Source organism: Myripristis murdjan, chromosome 13 (genome assembly GCF_902150065.1).
Source record: "Myripristis murdjan chromosome 13, fMyrMur1.1, whole genome shotgun sequence".
Taxonomy (NCBI): domain Eukaryota; kingdom Metazoa; phylum Chordata; class Actinopteri; order Holocentriformes; family Holocentridae; genus Myripristis; species Myripristis murdjan.
The window spans coordinates 20,402,956-20,424,488 of NC_043992.1; the positions used below are offsets into that span (position 1 = coordinate 20,402,956).

At 40.9% G+C, this 21,533-nt stretch overlaps 2 protein-coding genes across 3 annotated transcripts in view; one reads left to right on the forward strand and one right to left on the reverse strand.

Annotated features, from left to right (window-relative positions):
• Positions 1-4,715, forward strand: part of kcnab1a (potassium voltage-gated channel subfamily A regulatory beta subunit 1a) — a 145,583-nt gene extending 140,868 nt beyond the window's left edge. For both annotated transcript variants that reach the window (XM_030066905.1, XM_030066906.1), the window contains exons 13-14: positions 317-405; positions 767-4,715. In XM_030066905.1, the coding sequence (XP_029922765.1) occupies positions 317-405; positions 767-856 (179 nt within the window). In that variant the 3' untranslated portion in view covers positions 857-4,715. The remainder of the gene's footprint in view (positions 1-316; positions 406-766) is intronic.
• Positions 4,716-4,989: 274 nt separating this feature from the next.
• On the reverse strand, positions 4,990-8,687 carry ssr3 (signal sequence receptor, gamma). The gene is made up of 5 exons (XM_030066908.1): positions 8,454-8,687; positions 7,505-7,631; positions 6,705-6,803; positions 6,002-6,133; positions 4,990-5,289 (listed from the first exon to the last, which is right to left on the reverse strand). Exons 1-5 carry the CDS (start codon positions 8,584-8,586, stop codon positions 5,223-5,225), a joined length of 558 nt encoding a protein of 185 aa, XP_029922768.1. The 5' UTR covers positions 8,587-8,687; the 3' UTR covers positions 4,990-5,222.
• Between the last annotated feature and the right edge of the window lie 12,846 nt (positions 8,688-21,533).

Sequence of the window (21,533 nt, forward strand, 5' to 3'; positions counted from 1 at the left end):
CGCGCATACACTGAAGATGACAAATAGAGGTCACTGGCTCGGGCAGTCATGATAGTGGTGCACCACCACGTGGCCATTGTGTGAATTTCAACTGTACAATAAGTTTCAGCACTGTTTTTTCTCTGTACTTTACCTAAGTTGAGATAGAATAAGTGTTTCTAGATAACGCAGCAGGTGGATATGATCCACTCTGTATAACCTTTAGTTTGATTTGCACTTCAAATTCACCTCAAATTTCTGTGAAGTCCAGTCATATCCAATTCTGTTCAGTTCAGAAAGCCTGTACACTGTTTTAAGCATATCTCTCTCTGTCTAGCATGGTGCCTAAGGAATGAAGGGGTGAGCTCAGTCCTCCTGGGAACTTCCAACCCTGAACAGCTGACTGAGAACCTCGGGGCCATACAGGTGGCAACACTCAGACATACACACGCACGCACACACACACACACACACACACACACACACACACACACACACACACACACTGTTCTTTATAGGTAGCTGATTCCTGCTCTGCTGCTTTGCTAGTTTCCTCAGCTGTATCCACAAGTTCTATTGATTTTAAGATCACAATGGTGCCCCCTAATCCGCTGCTGTATCTGTATCTGTCTACATATCTATATATGTTTCTCTCCCAGTCTATTAATACATGCATTCTTATCTCTTCCTTCGCCTCTCTTCTCGCTGTCTCTCTGTGTCCTCTGCCCTCCCTTCTTCTCTCACTCCATACCTTCCCGCTTTCCTACGCACTTGTCCTCTGTCCCAGGTCCTTCCCAAGATGACATCTCATGTAGTGTCGGACATCGACCACATCCTGGGCAACAGGCCATACAGTAAGAAGGACTACCGCTCCTAGACCAGGCTGATGGCCTAACAAGGTCAGCTGTACCTACTTACCTACCATACCACTTCTGTGGACCCACCTCTCAATGTTAACATCCATGGCTCTGTCCTTGGGCCCCCACACAGCTCCAGCTCCAGCCCAGTTCAGCCTGGAACCGACCAGCCTTGCTAAGCCCAGCATTGTCTAACCTCGTCTCTTTGAGCCCTGCCCTGCTCAGATCAGATCAGCCTGGTTCAGCTCAGGTCCAGTTCAGCTCAGCCAAGAACATCTTAACACAGCTCAGCTTTCTGCAGCTTGTAACGCAACCCAGAGTAACGTTGCATAGCCCAGCCCAGGCAGGTGCTAGCTCAGCCCTGTCCAGTCCAATCTAACTATGCACAGCCTAGCCTAGCCCATCTGTAGATAAGACCAGCTAAGATCCAGATCCATGCTAATGCCATCCAGAAAACACTACCCATGCACAGCTCAACTCAGTCCAGGGGCCTTGTTTATAGAAATGTTCTTTGACTTCCACTTGATCCAAAAAGTTTAAAACTTGCATAGTGTGCACAAACACGATTACTATGACCTCTGCCCTGAAATTATAGGTACCTGGGAATTATATAAGTGTACATGAACAAGTTTCAGTTCATTGCACCCTAAACACAATGAGTTAGTCATTGATCAGTGCATTTACTAATTTGCTATGCAATGTGCAGCACTCAAAAAACTGTGGGCTTATGACTATATTAAATAAATGGACTACTTTCACCTCTCTACACACTCAAGTCATGAGATGAAAAGTCTTTTTTAACATGAAATATGAGATGTCAAAATGAAAAGGTGTACATTTCTGCCACCTGCTCATATTGCTGAGATGGAAGAACATTTCTACAGGAGGCCTCAACTAACAGCTTCAACTAACATAGTCCACAGTCTAATTCCTACAAGCTTGAATTAGCTTTAGTCCAGCTCATCTCCACCAAATTTATCCAACCCTACGCTTTATCCAGAATAATACTCTGTAGTTATGCGATAGACTGAAATTATCGAGCGTATTACCCTGTAGGTGCATGTGTTTCCCCTGCTATGGTGTGCCTCAGTTCTTCTTTTCTACAAAGCTCATAACAAAATAATAGCAGAGGGGTTTTGATGAAATATAAAGCAAGCTTTTAACACAGTGCTTTATAAGCAAGTTCTCTACAGGCAAGCTACTGTCAGTCCATGAAACAGAGGATTGTGGGACATCAAGGGACTGAACTCTGCGGGGAGTGAGAGAGAAGCATGTTGCCACCCTGTGGTTCTTTTGCAGAACTGCTGCTCTGCTTCACTAGATAATAGGAGAGAGAAATACCAGAAATACTCTGCAAAAAGCAGTGGACTGTTTTCCTCTCAACTTGCATCCATTGTGGGGACATTTGTCTCCTTTCTTGCCTGTGAATTCAACCTGCATTACCGATTGCCTAAATGAATCATGAGGATATGGAACACCATATAATAAATCTATGTAATAAATGGATTACTGATATCCTGCTTGACAGTGGTTACCATACCTGCTAAAAATTGCTTGTTAATGGTGCAGAGAGATACAGACAAAGTATCTGGGATATGGCAATGGTTACAGTATTTATTCTAGAGTAGTGAATGAATATGAAATGTATTTTGACATTTTAATGTATTGTTTTTTGTTTGGGAAATTCATGGGTTGGGGTGTGTATGTGTACATAAACTGTTAAGGCAACATTGTAACATAAGCAAGGCCATCGTCAAGCCTCTCTTCTTGCATATGAGAACTAAATGGTACTGTATGGCTAAGATATAAATAAAATGTAAATAGAGTTCATTCGTTTCTCCTCAGCAGTATCAATGTTGCAGTATTTCAGTCCTCTCTTCATCCCATCCTACCCTGGCTTTACAGTGTGACTAACACCTGTTGCAGAACTGATATCTAACTCTTGAAGTTTATTCAGTAAAAACTGTTTTGGAGTGAGGATTACTTTTGCATTGTTCTCCCGACACTGTAAAGTCAGCTCATGAAAAAAACTATTAATGGCATTATTTAAAAGGTACTGAACTGCTGTTTAAAACTATGTACTGTCCCATGGATAATTATCTCTTATCAGTTGGCTCTGCTCTTCATCTTCATCATCATGCCATTGTTGTTGAACTTTTTTCATCTGGAAATAAAGCCATCACAGAGATCAATGGAAAAGTTGGCCAGATTCCAGTTGAATCACTGACTGACTTCCTGGTACACATTTGTCAACTTCCAGTACAAACACTTTCCATCTTTTAATCACAAGAAATTTGAGTCAGTGCCAGCTAGCTTTTGGCCAAAAATGTTGTTAGTCAAATTAGAATGAACTATCAGTATTAGCCCAAGGCAAATTATTTCAGGAAAACAACCTTGGATGATGGTTACAATCACTTACCCAACCTTAGTGACTTGTACTTGTGGTGGTAAATACATTTACACTTAATATCACAAGAAATATGAAGGTAATCCATGTTCAAATGGGTTTACCCTCTTCTACACACCTGCTGTGTGAAATTTGTTAATACGTAAAGTGTGCAAATCACATACAACTCTGCTATTATTTTGTGTGGAAGTCAACAAAGTGCCCGGTGATTTGACTCAGTGATCACACTGGAACATGAGCTGCTGGCGTGTGTGTGTGTGGAGACTTCCACCCTACAGTGTGCCTTGACTTGAGTCCTGCTACAGGAAAATTCAGGGATGTCTTTCATTACAAGGAGTTGCTTAAATGTGTTTGGATGCTGTCCTACAAAAAAATGTGAGAATAGATGGCTCAGTAATTGTGTAAAACTATTTCATCACTTCAGTAATAGTTATTGTAAGACTGTCAATTCAGCTGGACACTGACAGAAGTTCACCCTACCAAGCGACAATATATTCATGATGCACTGCTCAACAAAGTGCAGAGGCAACATGCTAAAACAGACAATATGACAGATACAGCCTTTTAAAATGCAGTGTGTTGTGCTCCCTATGTATGGAGTCCTATTGCATAGCAGACAACTGATCCAGAATGACAATGGCTTTATTCCGCATTGGTCTTTAAGACTTTAATTCAATTCTCCAGAGTACCTCCCCAAAGAAAGACTTCAGACATGCAATTTTGCTTTCATTGTTTTAGTAACACCTTAGTCACAAGATGATAATCTAGTTCTCTGATCCTGATCCTGTCAGCCTGATTCAAGCATTAACCAAAAAGATCCAGGTTCAAGCAATTGTGCCAACAAGCATCAGCCCTGCTTTAGTGTTTTTGAGCAAGGCACTGAATACCGATCAGCTCCAGGGCACTGTGTTGCTGACCCCCTAGTCTGACCAAGAGATTAGATTTCCCTGCAGTAATCAGTCCAATATTACATCAGTAAATGCACTGTTTTTGCAGTGATTCTTCTTTTTTTCACACATTTGTCACCATCAACAGGCTTTCAAATTGGATTTTCTAAAAGCTTTCAAAGTCAAAAGGCCAAAATGGAGCAAAGCCACAAGCATTTGAGCAATGGCTGGATTTCCACAATCTGATTCTTAGCCCTTATTGATCCAGATGAGAGTTCAAAGCAAGACATGAAAAGACACAATAGGTCACATAGGTTTAAACCTCCAATTATTTTTTCTGGCATAACTCCAGCCTTGATTACCTTAATTCTCATAAAAATGTAAAGTACTGTAATCTACTCTTCAGAGCAACACTAAGTGTTGTTTTCTACAGTATGTGAAGTTGTGGGTGGAAAAGACATGTTTAAAAAGTTGTGAAATTGCAAATCGTCAGTGTATCTATATCCATACTTCCTCTCCTGTTAAGTGATTTTTCTGTAAATAGTCTACATGAACGTGTGATTAAATAAATGCATAATGCCAACAGACAAGTTTGTGTTTCACTTTTGCTCAACACATCAGTTTTTATACTAATCACAGAAAAGGTTACTAAAAAAACAGTGACACTTTGATACATGAATTCTTGTTCTGTGTAGGAAACTCCAACAGTATCATTCTGAAGCAGACAACAATATACTGTAAAACTATTATTTGACTCATGTTCTACCAAGTATATAAAATGCACACACACACACACACACACACACACACACACACACACACACACACACACACACACACACACAGACAACCAGTGCTGAAGACAAGTGTGCATGGTCTCTTTTATTGGTACAAAAAAGGACAGTAAGACAGACCTGGAGAAAGACCCTCCAGACATTTGATCATGAATTTCATGAAGCTGAAATGTGACATTTTGATCCCACCCCAACCCCGTCCCTCACTTTAATGAAAAACAATATATACCTTGGTTTAACCCTATCCTACAATCCATCCCTCCCACTCCTTCCCCCGTGCAAACCCCTTGATCCCTCTTCACTTGGAGCCGGTGGACAGCAGAGCGATGAGTCCTGAGGAGGCACTGATAGACAGGATGTAGTTGCTGGAGGACAGAGAGTTAAGGCAAAAACACACAACCAGAAAGGTAAAAACTACAACCCCCCCACACAACCTTGTTTAGAACTGACTGTGTGTGGAAAAAGCCTGAGTAAATCACTTCCCTTGCTAAATAGGCGCAATTTGCCGTCTGTGCATCACCACCCAGATGGTAAAATTTGCTGTGCTTACCACAAACTCATAGCTCAAATATACTGAGCCAAAAACGGCAAAGTACCTCATGGCATTTAAAATAGCTGCTGCATTAAGATGAGACATGATACTGCAGCATGATTAAACTGCAAGAAATAAAGACCTGGTCTTCTAGTGTCAAATTCAGATAAGCTGAACTGAAATTATCAAAACAAACAGAATTTTCCTCTCAGAAATCTACCTGGGTAATGCCCCATTTTCCCTTCCACCTCTCCTTTCTGTGCACGGGTACAAATGCCCCTGCTGCTGATTGGCTGGAATAGAGTTGTGTGGTCTGGTCTGAGCCACTGAGTTTGTCTCAAGAGCCAGAGCTACATATGAACACACAGAGTAGACAGCTAGTCGATCATGAGGAAATTTTGCCTCAATTCGCTGATTTAAATAACAACAATCTTTCTCCAGAATCGCCGACTCCACCTTTAAGCTTTGCCTTGAACTGAGGTTTTTATTCCTGTCAGTGAATTACATGTATTACTGCCCATGATACATGTGAGCAAAAAGGATACACGGTGGGGTTGAAGTTCTTCAGCAAGAAGAAGGAGGCGATGATGACGAGGACCAGGAAGAGTGTGTTGTTGTAGAATATGGAGAAGGTTGTGGCCTCGTAGTCTGCCACCTCGTTCTTCTTCCACAGGATCCTGGACCAAACAAAGACAGGGAATACAGAGTTACAGCCACTTTAATGCTACCTGAGGCACTTCCAGTAACAAAGCACTCTTGAGGTAGACAGCAATGCATTAAATGGAGGTAACACACTGATTTTATTCCATAATTGAGAATGAAAGTGTTTAAAAGGAGAGGCTCCTAAAGATCTTCTGCATGGAGACTGAACTTGATAAGTTTTATTAATTTACAGGGTTGCTATACAACAAGAGTGGTGTGTTGATTTCTCAAAGTCACCAAGAAGACTGATTACATAACTCACCATATGGTGGACACCTTGTACTGCCTGTGCCACCGGTATACTTTTTTTTTTTTTTTTTTTTACATGGTGGTTACAACTGGATTTGAACACCCAGGCAGTATCTCTGAGATGCTCTAGACATTTATTAACACAGGGCTTTATTTACTATTCACTGGTAACATCAACCTGATCAAAAATCTTCATCAGAATCATGAGAAAACTATTTTGGTTATGTGTCCAAAATAAATGCAAATATCCATTAGCAGAGAAACAATCTGGGTTTCTGAGGTGACCGCGTGTCTCACCTTTCATCTTTCTCCTTGCGAGACATCTTCCGGTTGTCGGCCTCAGACAGCTTCCTGGTTACCTCCTTGGAAACAGCATCTTCACGTTTCTGGGCAACTCTGATAAAGAGAAACTGTTTTATATTGTTTCTGGCAATAAGCTGTTAATAAGAAACATTTACTTGTTTGTTTGTTTTTTGCAAACAAAGGCAGGCAATCTCTTAATTTGTCCTCAAATAGTCATATGGTTACCCAACATACGTAGGGATGCGCTTACAGTGGCACTGACTACTGGGTTATTAATGTGTTTAAATATGGCATCAGTATCAGAGTATCCAAATCACCACAATCATACAGCAAAGGTCAGATGATTAAAAGGGAAATTTATGTATGCAGTAAAGACTACAAGCTAAGCAGAATCTGCACCAGCAGTGAGAAAGTCATATTGATGCACCACAAATCAGAGTAACATTCAGAAATGGGAAAATAATTTAATCAAAGCTGTACTACTTGAAGAGGAGGAAAAGACAGATGTTTGTGCAAACTGTTCTTAGACTATGTTTGTTGTCATTTGTCTTCTGATTCCAAGAAAAAGTAAGTGATTTTTGCTTTGTTCCTCATCTACAGCTTCCTCTCCTCTTCAAGATTATGGGGGCAGGGCCAGGACTGGCAGGCAGGTCATAGTTCATCGGCTATCTGTCCATAAATCCATTTGGAAAACACTTCAACTTGTCTGAGAGTAAGCACAAAAGGACAAAACAAGATGCTTTTCCAGGCCAGTTTCCTTGTACCTTAAAAGAACGGGGCTCTTTCACACTTACTTGTGCTTGAGGACAAACTTGACATTCTTGTAAGCGAAAGCCACCAGGTAGGTGCTGACCAGAGTCATCACAGCATACAGCACCGCCGACTGGACCAGGTCCATGTGCCAGATCCTCCAGAACAACCCTGGAAACGCACGCACACACACACCACTTACTGTGTCTTGTTCGTCAAAAGAAAGCAGCAATGAAATGGCAACTATAGGGGATCATCATCACACATGAATAAAATTTGGTTCGCTGAATTCACAAGAGTCTCAGCTTTGCAGTCAAACCCAATTTATGCAACTCGACACCGGTTTACGTCCCAGTGTGCATAAATACACAACTTTAGAATAGGAAAAAATAACATTTTTGTACTGCATTAAAAAACGGCATGGCTTGTGCCCAAAACTGTATGGGATCAGCATAAGGTGAGCATGCCTGCAAAGTGGAGACCCATTGCAAACATGTCCACCATGGAAACTATTTTCATTCAGATATCTGGAGGTCAGAGGTCATAAAATGCCAGTTTCTCCCTTGCCAAAACTTAGCCAAACTGTGGAGCGATATCTAGCCACCCTAACATGAAGTGCTTAATTAAAAATCGATTTAAAAATGCGATACATGTATGAAGCAGTTCTCTCCTACTCCTGTAGTTTAGCTTCATTCCTTACATATAGCACCTAGCAGCTACACTTGACGTATGGTCTGCCTAAAACAAACCAACTCAGCCAAGTTAGGGGAAACTGTTAGCATGCCACATATTCAGCCGTTACAACTTAATATCCTCTGTTTTCTTGTCTCTTTCAAATTAGTTTAGCATTACGTTGCTCGGGTTCATTCTAGAGACCCCGACAAGCCTTTAAATAAGCCAGAAACAATCTGTAGTCATGTTATTTTTCTTTTCATCAGAGACTTGAATGAATCAGCTAACAGCTAGCCAGGCTCTGTATTATCGTGCACTCACAGATGGGAATGGCGGAGACGATGAGCGCGTTGCCGTAGAAGAGAGCGGTGGACTTGGCCGACAGGTTTCTGCTGAAGTCCTGGAGGAGCAGGTCTTCCTCCGACTGCTGCTTGTTGCTGCCTTTGGGTGCCATGGTCGCGGTGTGTGAGCCCGGTGTGTGAGCTGCTGAGCTGGACACGGGAGACTGACTGACACGTAGGAGAGCCGAGGCCAGCTAACGACGCGTCAGCATAAACCCGGAAACAGTACGCCGAAGGCTTGGCGCTTCGGCACACTGCTGCCCTCTACAGGAAGACTGCTCTCTGTAGTTAACAGAGGTGGATGTAACTAATTACATTTACTCAAGCTATCATAATGTTAATGTTAAAATACCTTCTCTAATGATTGGTGGGATTGATATAATGGATAACAAATGCACAAACAAGCATGTTAGGAAATTTTTTCATGTTAGGAAATTTTTTCAGAAGAGGAAAGTTCGTTAACTGGCGCAGAACGTGGCTGTATCCCTTCCATTTAGTTAATTTTAAAATTTTACACAATATTTATCCTTGCAATAAGTCGATTTCCAGGTTTGCTGATGTGGACGAAATGTGTACTTTTTGTGAAGATGAGCCAGAGACGATTTTACATTTGTTTTATGTTTGCCCAATGTCTTCTGCATTTTGGAGGGACATGGAAAAATCCATCCTTGATAAAACTCTGCCCATCAAATTAGGACCCACAGATATTATCTCAAAATTTGAATATAAAAACAAAACAATATGCTCCATAATAAATCTTATGACTCTAATGGGTAAGTTTCACATCAACAGGATGAAATTTTCCAAAACCCTACCTAACTTTAATGTTTTTGCTGTTGAATTAAAATATTATATTGATACTTTAGAGCTAATGACACATAAGAAATGTGAACGCACACTTCTGCACACTTCTGCACACTTCTTAAGGAGTTATTTTCTGTAACCCCAAAATAATATGAAAACAAAGCACCTTAAATCCTATGTGCCTTATTTTATTTTTATTTATCTATTAATTAATTTATTTATTTTATTATATATATTTTAATTTACACTCTAATTTACACTCATTGTAAATATCCTGATTGTCTGTATTTCTCTTGATGTCAAATAAAGATTTGCATTTAAAAAAAAAGAATTACATTTACTCACGATACGGTAACTAAGTAGCTTTTTGTGAGTTGTTTTTTTTTTAGTTGATAATTTTGCTTTTACTTAGGTAAAATTTTGCTTCAGTAATGCACTTCACTACATTTTAAATCCTGTCCATTACAGAGTACAAACGATCAGTTACTTGTGGAGCCTTTCACAATCTTGGTTGGTTCTACTTTTTGGCATTTCCAGATTTCCAATAAAAGGTGCACAGTGAAAAATTGCAGAGGGCCCATGGAAGTGAGGACCATTTAGACTCAACTGGTAAAACGTGGAATAAGTGTGAGAAAAGGGGAATGATATCAGTGAGTTGGCCTGATGATGAGACTATCAGATATGCTTAATCCACATTTGTCTGTTGAGTCTCACTTCAATCAACCCTGAGTAACTTTGCGGAGAGTAGGGAGAGTGTTTTGAAGCCATGCTATTATAAATACATGGAAAAGATCAAACCTGACAAAGTTATTGATTTGAAGAAGTAACACAGTAACATTTACTGTGAATACATTTTAAATTGGGTGCTTTTTTATGTAAGTAGATTGAGTTGATTGGGATCATTGAACAAAGGGTACCAGTGTAATATGCAAATCTAAATCCTGTTAGTAAATTTCATGACACTTCATTTGATGTTATCAGCCACTTGTCCAGTGTGGCCACATACAAAGCAGCACTAAGGACCCAACGCCCTGGGCTGATTGGCCTAACTACATACTACAGGCCGTACTCTCCAGGCTGCTCGCAGTGCCTCTTTTGGCCAGCAGGTGTCGCTGTCGGACGCTGTGATCAAACTTGCTTTGCACGTCGGATTTTGTGGCGCTGTTGATTGCTGCTGATTCAGGCACTCACTCATAATGTATATTGTCATGCTCACAAAAGTCTGCCTCTCTGTGTGCTTATTTTTTTTTTTTCAAGTATTATCCAAATGTTTTCTTATCATGGCCAGTTTTGAAGTCAGTTTGGAGCATCTGGGCTCAGTTTTCAGTGGACACGGGGACTTCCTCCCTGGTATTGATCAGACTGGATATGGAAAAAACCTTGAGCTAAAGGAGAAGCAGAATCAGCACCCATAGCAGTTGCTTGTACACACAACCATTCCAAGCCTGAACATTATATTGTCTTCTCTGTACTCGAGGGAGGGCAGAATAAGCCTGTTCACTGAAACACGCTGTGTGGGTTTCTTTGCTGTGGTGTTCTGTAAACAGTCAATGAATTCATATCAGAGAGCTCATCTGGATCTAAATAGCATCTGAACACAAGCAGAAATATTCAACTGGAGATGGGAGCTGTCTATCATTCCATATCCAAGCAGACCTCCTTGTTTGGAGAAGCAAAGTTTGCTGGGTCAGACCAGAGAGCAGAGCAGGAAGTTATCACAGACAGAAACACCCTGAAGTGAAATTGGGCAAAGTAAGTACAGTAAGTAGTAGTAGCAAAGTAAGTACAAGGTAAGTACAATAGTATTTGCATAAAATTGCATTGTTGACTATACATACACTTTCACTCATAGTCAAAATAACCATTAAACCATTAAAGGCATCAAGAAGGGCTGCAGTGGCCAGTTCAACCCAGATAAAGGCACCGTTCTGCCTTTTGTTAGGACTGTACTTGTGACATATTGTATAATTTTATTCATATGTAGCTGAAAATGTTTAGGAATACAAAGTGCTTCGGCTTGTTTGAATTTAGTCCTCTGACTTTTGAACCCGTTTTCAGAGAGATCACGTCAAGGTCAGTCTTTAGTACGAGATTTTTAATGTTACATAAAATATAATAAGCATGTGACAATGTATAATGTTGTCAAACTGTAAAGTGATGATGTCAATACAATACAAATTGCCTAAGCAACATAAAAACAGCATGATTATAAAGTGCCATTAGATCAACTGAGAAGTGAGAAGAGAGTAATCTTACAATTCTCTAAAACCCTAAAATTACTTGTAGAATTGGTTTTTAAATGTCACGTAGTGTGTGACAGTGCTTGTCCACTAGAGGTCATTATCACCATGCACATTTACAGCTACGGCACACAGCTGGTGCACATTTCCTGAGGTACTTGCAAGTGAGGCAACAGTAAGCTGCAATTCTTTAGCCACCAGAATTACAACCACCCGGTATGAGAAGAGTAAGGAATATTCCTGTGACTGAACAAAGTACAAGAATAAAAGAAAATACAAGTTAATGAGAGTGATAAAAGGGATTTTTAGAGAGCAATTAGAGTCATAAGCGACTGGATATGTAATTTAACAGGGGGTTACTTCTTGAAAATATTCAGCCCACCAAAGGAGGATGACTTGGCATGACGGGCAGGGTATATGGACCCAAATATTGGCACAACAGGAGGTAAATGCATGATGTAAAAACCTTTTCTGACAGTACATGCTAATAAACCAGGCGGGGGTCAGGAAAAGAAAAGTTCAGGGAACCAACAGAGACACAAGGACATGGAAACCACATGAAAGCTAGGAAGCTCACTAGACATCATGGCAAAAACTACTGTGCAAGTCATTGGTCTATATATACCGCCGAAGGCTGATTAGTAATGAGGAGCAGCTGGTGTACAGAGCAGCAGGGCCGGGCTGATTGCAGACAGGAAGCAGGTAGGTAATGGCGGGAAACACTGGAAAACCCGGTGGACAGGATTGGAACAGCAAGCAAGCACACCCTGCACACAGTGCACGGATCACACGCTGAGGCTCGGCTGACCCTGTGATCCTTGGCTGTCCTGCCTCCCTAAAAAAACACAGCGCAACAAATAACACCTCACTTCAGCGCACTTCACTTACAGGTGAGAGAATGTGGCAGCTGCAGAGCTGTTCTGCTTATTTTACAGGTCTACTTTGTGGCCTGGGTGTCTGCTGGTTGCTATAACACACCACATTCATGAGAGTGAATGAAATCCTTAGAAATGACAGAAGAAGAAACGTTGGGAAGTTTATAAGAAGGCTCTTAACTGCAGTTCCTCGATATTTCCTTAGCAACAGTCTCAGTTCCTACATTTCTTATGTATCGGCTTCTCAAAATAGGGCCTGAATTAATTATGGTTCCTAAGTACAAGGAAGAAGTCTACACGATCTCAGTAAGAACCCAATCAGAAAGTGTCAGCAGATTTATTCTGTCTCAGTGCTTTTGGTGGGTTTTCCTCCCAAGCTGTAACCCAAAGGACATCCATCTACAAAACCAATGGGGTAAAACCTATTTAGGGCAACTACAACTTATGGTTTACTTAAATATGAAAACATTTAAATGGTCTTTGCTGTTACTTGGTAAAACCTCTAAGTGCAGCAGTAAAATGTATATGTAGATATGAGACAAGCCTTTAGAAATTTACGAAGACTTGGAGTTTGTTTAATGTCAAGGTTTTAAGACAGATTGAGCGATGTCAAAAAAAAAATTTGAGTGTTCATTTCAATAATATCTTTATTTATAAGGTTTTTCTCGAGAAGAAATTAAAGTATATATAAGAACTGATTTTTTTTTTTTTTTTTTAGAATATCCTTTTACCCTTTTTCTTAAGACTAAAGTTAAGAAAAATTGTACTTGAGAGGATTTTTTCCCTTTAAAATGTCTCATGAATCTGGCCCCTGGTTTGCAAAAGGCATTTCAACAGCACAGTGCACACACACATGCATTCAAGATCTATTTAAAACTGATCTGCACATTTTTTTGTCCCACATATTTAAATCCCAGTGTCATTTTCTTTTGACAAACAACTACCCACAGCCAGCAGTGTGTGTGTATGTGTCCAGCTACAGATGTCCTATGTGCATAACCCATTATGAATGGATGAGCATGTCTGCAAAATCCCTTCTGTCTCTTATCTTGTCATCCAAGGCCATCACATGCCTGCCACTGGAGCCATTTTAGGACAGCGGAAAACCAGACAGACGCTCGGACCGCTGCTGCCAGTGCAGCGCTTAACCCCCTGCTGGGCAGCTCTCCTCTCTCTGTTTTCGTACGTGAGTGTGTGCGCGTGGGTGCGTGTGTTTCTGGGTGCATGCCTGTGTGTTTGAGTGCAATGCAGACAGGCAGGTTTGCGTGATGTTGCTGTCTGTAAATGAGGATAGAGCTTAGGGATTAAATATGCACTTCAGGGGTGCAGGAAGGAAGTAAAGGAGACGAGAGGGGAGGGAGGAGGCAATGCCAAAAGACCTGCCAACATGATGCTGGGCAGGGCTGGTGATCTCTCTCTCTCTCTCTCTCTCTCTCTCTCTCTCTCTCTCGTGTGTAAGTCTTTGAAGGGTTTGTGTTTGTGCCAAATCACTTCGGCTTTGGTGACACCACAGATGTAACCACGGGGGCAAACACACACACACTGACCAGCTACAACCATCACGGAATAGCAATGAGTGCTCGCACACAAACACACACACACACTGAACTCCTCCGGGGCAGTTTGCCCGACTGCTGGTGTGTTTTAGTTCTCTCTGATCATGCCCTAAGGAGAGTGTATGACAGATCACCTATCACAATGACAAATTCTTTTTGAGTTATCTTCTCTCACCGGCCCAAAGCTACGCTCTAGGGACTCTGCTTGTCTTGTGCATGCTCCATTGTGTGTGTGTGTGTGTGTGTGTGTGTGTGTGTGTGCGTGTGTGTGCGCGTGTGTGTGCGTGCGTGTGTGCACACGTGTGCCTGTGTCTGTATGTGGTAATGATACTCTGTAAAAATAGGATTTTTTTGCCATGGGCTTTTCAACACTGAGATCAACATGTCTCCTCTCAGCGTGTAACATCTTCACTGAAGCTTGCTGTTGTCTGTATCTTTCTTTGTATTTCTGTAACTTCAGTGGCACTGATGATTTCTAAGAACACATATTAAAGTACAAATGCATACAGTTGAATACATTTACATATACAAAAACGCACAACATAAGGAAAGGAGACACCCATGGCAAGCCACATGTAAAAATGGGATTCAAAGAGACCAAAACAATCATGAAGGATGAACAAGACCGCATGTATGTAGATAAGAGGGCAGTGTGACATTCATTTACCGTAAATAAGGATGTGACTGTTTGCCTCTTACTATTACTGAACATAAGAAGTGACTAAAAATTCCCGGTGTGGTCACAGAGCAGTGTGTTTTCCTACAGTGTTAGTTATTATGGAAGTTCCCAGCCTTGCATCTATCTTACATCAAAACTGCTCAGACACTGAAATGTTCTCGCATAAATGGTCTAAAGTTGGACTGAATATGCATATTGAAGAGCAATGTTCACTGTATTCTGATGGCTAAAAGGGGAAGAAAGTTGATAAATCCATTATTACATGCAGTGAAACTCAGAGTTTCATTTGTTGAAAGTGACAAGTTTTTCACCTTGCATAAAATGTTTTGCTTTCCTTCTTAGTTTCCTTTGGTGACTGCTACATGGAAAGGGAGCAATACACAATGTAACTACTGCTGCCGCTCATGACTTCAGGCTCTCTAGAACATTGTGAGGTGACATTTGCTCTCCCAGAAAGTTGAAACACATGCAGGTCTCTTCTTTGATTAGACCTTTTTTTTTAACATCAGAAAATAATACTTTTCCCTCAGGGAAATGAAATCAAATGATTTTAAAGTCTATTTTACAAAAAAAGAGTACAATTGACATGGACACCTCCCATAATAAACTGTCGGTGAGGTGAAAGCAATTATAAAATCGTAACAGATCACACATACAAAGTTGAGCTGATTAAAATTAAAGCATTTTTAAAACTATATTCAAAGACAGCTTGCCGCAGTTGTCTCAAGTTATTTTGCATTGAACCATTTGTGCTGTTTGACTGTTTCTGTTATCTATCTGCAGCACAAGAGTGATGGGATCAGACACGACAGCAGGGCACCAATAAGAGGTTGCATAATGAATGATTGGAGGAGGAGTGGGCAGACAGATAGAGGCACCTGCGTGATGGCACTGAAGGCACTGTTCCAGTGCTACAGGGACCGACGACATCTCTCCTGTCATCCTTTGCTTCTGTCATTCTTCTATTCTTCCTCCCACCCACGCAAACTGCCCGCCACCACCGCCATCATCTACACCAAACCACCCCCCACCCATCTCTCTCGCTCTCTGAAATGGTTGCGTGTGCTTCTCCTCTCCTAGCTTCTCTTTGTCCGCTGATTTATTTTTCCCTTTCAGCTCAAAGGCACAGAGGAAAACGTGAGATGGTAGGCGTGGGGGTGGAGTGTGTGTGTGTGTGTGTGTTGGGGGGTCCCTAGGAGAGATGAAGGAGGAAAAGGAGTGAAATATCTGTCTTTTCAAAGGATGCCAGACATATGTTTACACTTTCTGCCCACTTTCTCAGTAAATAGTTTCATCTCCCTCGTGCTTGTGCACATGTGTATATGTGAACATGCACACACACACACACACACACACACACACACTCACATACAGAGGTCCAGAAAAAAAGAAATGAGCATTTTATTTCTTGTTTAATCACAATCATTATGTATACAATACATAATAGAAATATTGTGGGTTGGTCCCTTGACTTTCTGACCACCAGAACACAGAAAGTAAGTTTAAATGGATGCCTATCTGACCAAGTTTGCTCCTCCATGGGGTCTCTGCAGGGCAGCTGTATTTTTTATTTTATACACTAACATGTGTCAGAGTGGGTTTGAGAGGAGAAGCATCATGAAATACGCCGATGATACAGTCATCATCAGCCTGCTACAGAAAGATGAGACGGGTCACGGTCCAGTTGTCGACCATTTCACAGAGTGGTGTGAGGAGTCTTATCTAGAGATTAACACGAAAAAGACCAAGGACATGATCATAGATTTTAGAAAGCAGGCCTCCCCACATGATGTCACCTGCATCAAGGGTCAGAGTGTAGAACTTGTGCAATCTTATAAATATCTTGGTACAATCATAGACTCTAAGCTTACCTTTGATGAAAACTGTGAAGCTGTGTGTAAGACGGGACACCAGCGTCTCTTCTGTCCAAGGAAGCTGTCTTACTTCCATGTTGACAGAACCATGATGAAGTTGTTTTACCATGCATTTATTGAATCTGTTATTTCTTTTTGCATGGTGGCATGGTTCGGCAACCTGTCTTTAAAGAGCAGGAACTCACTGAGCCAGATTGTCAAATGGGCCAGCAGACTTATTGGCGAGACACAGCTTAGCCCAGAAGCCCTGTATGTGAGACAACTACAGCGGCTGACTGGTTCCATTCTAGGTGATAGAGCTCACCCTCTGTGTAGCGAATTTCAGCTCCTCCCATCGGGTCGCAGGTACAATGTACCAAGGAACAAAACCAAAAGACACGGATCCAGTTTCATTCCTGCAGCCATCATACAGCTTAATAAGAACTAGGTTAGTTGTTCTTTGGCAAGAATGATGGTGGTGGTGATGAGGATGATGTTGGTGATGTTGGTGATGGTGGTGATGGTGGTGACGACGACGACGATGACGTTGTTGGGTCAGTGCTCATGATGGCATAATGATATGTTACACTATGCACTTTAACCCTATAAAGCCTGAACTATGAAAGAATTGGCAGAAAATTCAAATTTTTTGAAACTGAACCCTTTATTTAGTCCTATAACAAAATATCTATATATAAAAAAATTCAAAAAATATGTTATTACACGACCTTTATGTGTATGATATATGATATGTACTTGAAGTGCCAATGGTATGGTCCAGGGTGAACAGGGGAAGTGTTCAAAGGTATACAACAGTATTTTGGTCAAGTATTGATTAAACTGAAAACGAAAAACGGAATTGAAAATGTGTATCATACATGATACAAATGGCTTTATAGGGTTAAGGCTCTCCACTTTGCACTCCATTGAGGTCAAGCTCAGAATGTAATGATATTGATATTGATGAACTTGTGCATTTATGTGTTTTTTATCGTCTTTTTTGTCTTGTAGAATGACTCACTGCAAGCCAATTTTATCTTCTGGTGTCAATAAAGTAAACTTAAACTTGAACTTGAACTTGAACTTGAACAGCACAACTCATCACATCAACATATTTCCTTTTTAACTTTCAGATAAACCAGGTCACTTTTACCCTTTTGCCACTACTACAAAAATGCACACAAACCCACACACACACAAACACACACACACATACACCCACACACCATCTGCTGATACATGTGCAAAAGCCCACATTACAAAAAATACCAGTTTGAATTAGATATTTAATTAAGTATTGGATGATTTTCATACAACATTTGATCAAATCTGTTGTGGGTGAGGCAATCCCACTTATTTCCCATGCAAACACATTGTTTGCACTATCTGCCTCAGAACAGACTTACGCTGGATTTAAATTAGCAGTTAAAAAGAAAAAAAAGAGGAGCCAGATACAGATGCTCACACAATGAAGTTCACATAATTCTGCCTTGTTTCAAAATACTAAAAAGAGTTTCTAGAAAATTCCTAAACCAAGTGAAACCACACTGAAAACAAGTGGAGTTCTATCAGCTTATAGGTAGATTCCCCAGCTGATCGTGACGATGATGGTGTGAGTCAGGTGTGGAGGTCTTGCTGTGGTCAGATAGGAGTTGTTTGTCAGGTCAGCCAGACCCAGGCGCTGAGATCCCGAACTAACCAGAGTGCAATGACACATGCTCAGCATCCCCTGCCAGAGTTACGCTGACCCTCCAGGCTGTGCTGTGAGTCCCAAAACAAAACGCTCACGTGGTCCCATTCCTTCAGTCCTATCTGCACTCCAGTAAACTACGGATTGCAGGGTGTACTGACTAAGAAACACACGGATAAGATTGTACTGCTCTGTTTTGATGTTTGGATACCGGCAGAGTGCACCAAGGCCCGGTGATCTGTTTGCAAAGCTGTTTGCTTTTGAGTGAAACAAAGGACTTTAAAAAACCTAATGAGAACACATTGCAAAGGACATTGTGTACAGTGTGTGTGTGAGTGTATGTGTGTGTGTGTGTGTGTGTGTGTGTGTGGAGCCAATGTGCAACGACATGAAGGCTAACCTGCTGCCAAGTTAGCTCGTCTAAGAAGCAGAGAGAGAGCAGAAGATGTTGACATTTTGGCAGCGGAGGAAAGCTTGCTGTTCCATCTGCATCTGAAAGGTCACTGTGGGTTTTGGAGCATCAACAGAGTGTTGATGTGTGTGTTAATGTGTGTGTGCCCGTGCTCCTGTGCTTGCCAAAAGCAATGTGTTTAATGTGTGTGTCCAGCTCATCAGTTCTGTGTGAAAAGAGCAGAGGAGAGGTATAAACAAAGATGTAGGGAGTGTTGGACACAGTACAAACAGCATAGTAGGGACAGCTTTCTTTTACTCTTTCAAACACATATTGCACACACACACACACACACACACACACACACACACATTGCTAAAATAATGTTAGATAGACATTACTGCTTTCAAGATGTTGATATTAACTATGGCAGAAGAGATGAGGAAAAGCTTAAGATTATCGGTGAGATTCGGTGAGATCGGTGAGATTCAGCAAGGTTCAGCTCGCTTGGCCCTATAGCCAAGTGAGTATCTTGCACAGTGGTGTTGTGATAATGGAGATCATCCCTCACCTCAGCACCCGGCCGGCTGAGTGTCCCTGAGCCAGACATCTAATCCCTACTGGCTCCAAGGTCACTCTCCTGCGGCTGGCCCCGACCTCTGACCTTAGAGCAGCAACTGGAAAGACAAATTTCTCTCACAGAGATCAATAAAGTATCACAAAAATATGATTAGGTCAGCGGAGCAGGCCAAATGCTGCACTATACTGCCAATGAAGCATTGCTATATCGTCAACAGAGCACTGACTGATTGTTTTGGGAGTTACTTCACAACTGTTTCACAACCATGCCATTTACTGATTTAAGTACCTTTTTCGAGTACCTGTACTTGAGTATTTTTTAAGAAATGTATGACTTTTGCTCCACTACATTTCAAAGGCAAATATTGCACTTTTGACTGTGCTACATTTCTATGAATGTTGTCATTACTCCTTACTTTCAAGCATAGCTTTTAAATCAACTGTTGTATTTTTTTTTCTTTACTAAAATGCAATTGGCCATACGGTGCATTGCTTACAGGCAAAAAAGCAATCACAGTACCCGCTCTCAGCTGGATTTGGTGTGAAAATTTAAATATGTCATCCAACTTGGTGAAACAAAGCACAAGCAAGACATCTGCTTTCAAAGTAAAATGCATCTGTTCCATTATGTGTGCAATGCACAAGCAACTAACCCAGCAGTGGTAAGTACGTTTGTGTAGCAAAGTGGTTCTACAAGCAAGTCAGTGTATTCATTAGGTGGTGTCAGAGAATTAAACAGTTCTTTAAATGCACTGTGAAAACAAGACAGCAATGCATTGATATTAAGAAGAAAATGTACTTGAGAAATTTCAAAAGCAAATATTCCAGGACTTGTGTAAAACTTGACTGAGCAAGTTTCACTTGTAGTGCAGTAATATTTGACCAGTATCTACCCTTTGACTCAAGTGATGAGGATGCGTACTTTGCCCTCCACTGTATGCCATTATGTCAGTATAACCACTGTTTGCAGATGATGATGCCCTTTTGGTCTCAGTGGACTGTGTGCAGTGCAGCTATTAGCTCATGAGTGTGGCACAGTCAAGAAGACATATGTGAGACAATGGAGACTCTCCTGGAAAAAGGAGACCTGTCCTGTTCAGGTGGGGAGTGAGCAACGACTCCAAGCAGATGTTTGAGAGAAAACGGGATTGTGAGACTGAACGTGATGTGTGGCATAATTCTGAAGAATGTATGTGTTAGTGAATCATATGATACATGAATTGAATTGTGTGTGTGTGTGGCCTCATGTCCCAGCTCTAACATTTCCATATCTCCAGCTGTACTGCACAGATCCTGCATGTGTGTGTATGCAAACACATGCTTCTGTGAGCATGTGTGTGTTTTTGTGTGTTTTGTGTGTGTATGTTTCAGTGCCTGTGAAGTGCCATCTGGGGAACTTGGGTCTTCAGATGGCGTGGTTGGAAAACATATGTGAGATAATAGGAATTCTTCTTCGATACACTTTACGTCTGACCTAGTCCATATATAAACCTGGATGAAAGGCTGGGGGGCTGCTGCTGCAACCTGCATGCCTGTCTGGCTTTACTTACCAGCAGAGCTCACTTGGCACCAATTTAAATTTTGCTACAGGCTCAGTCTTTGACTAAAATGTTTAAATTTGTTAGTTTTAGTCATTTAAAATAATTTAGTCATTTTTAGTTTTGTTTTATTTTAGTGTCTTTTTAATGTAACCTGTTTTAACAGTGCTCTTGCATACCAAATAGCTAAAAGCTGTGTCTCTAAAAACCATATATAACACCCCCAAAACTGCATCCAACCAGTTTTGTGAAATAATCACCCACAGCATGTCAGCAAACAACCTTCTTCAATATCCCTTTGTTTGACAACTAATCAGTGGTAAATTGTAGTAAAGGCAGCTGCTGTCCTAACTGGGATACACTGTAATTTTAGTTTTCTCTGATGACTGACAAGGTTATGATAATATTTATGGTGTGTAACCATTAGTTAAAAAGTGAGGGCAGTGGAATATAGTAAGACTTTTCTTTTCTTTTTGTTTTTACATGAAAATGACAGCAGGGTTTGTTTCACCTTTATTGTGTGTATATAAAACCTTTGGAACCCATGCAAACTGACTTTATTTCTATATTTATATTTAATGTTAAATAACAAGACAATCACCGTGAAAATTCACATAAAACTAACAAAACACTGAAAATAAATAGTGAGAAAAAAAAAAATCTCAAGAAAATGCAAAATATACCATAAAATTAGAAAAACAAATGACCAGAAAACTATGTGTAAAGCCATCTGAATAGTTGTGTTCAGATGGCACAGATTTACAAGCATTCAAACAAAATGTTTTTTGTGCTCCGTTTTGCTGTTTTGTTCCTTCCCTCCCTCCCTCTCTCTCTCTCTCTCTCTCTCTCTTTCTG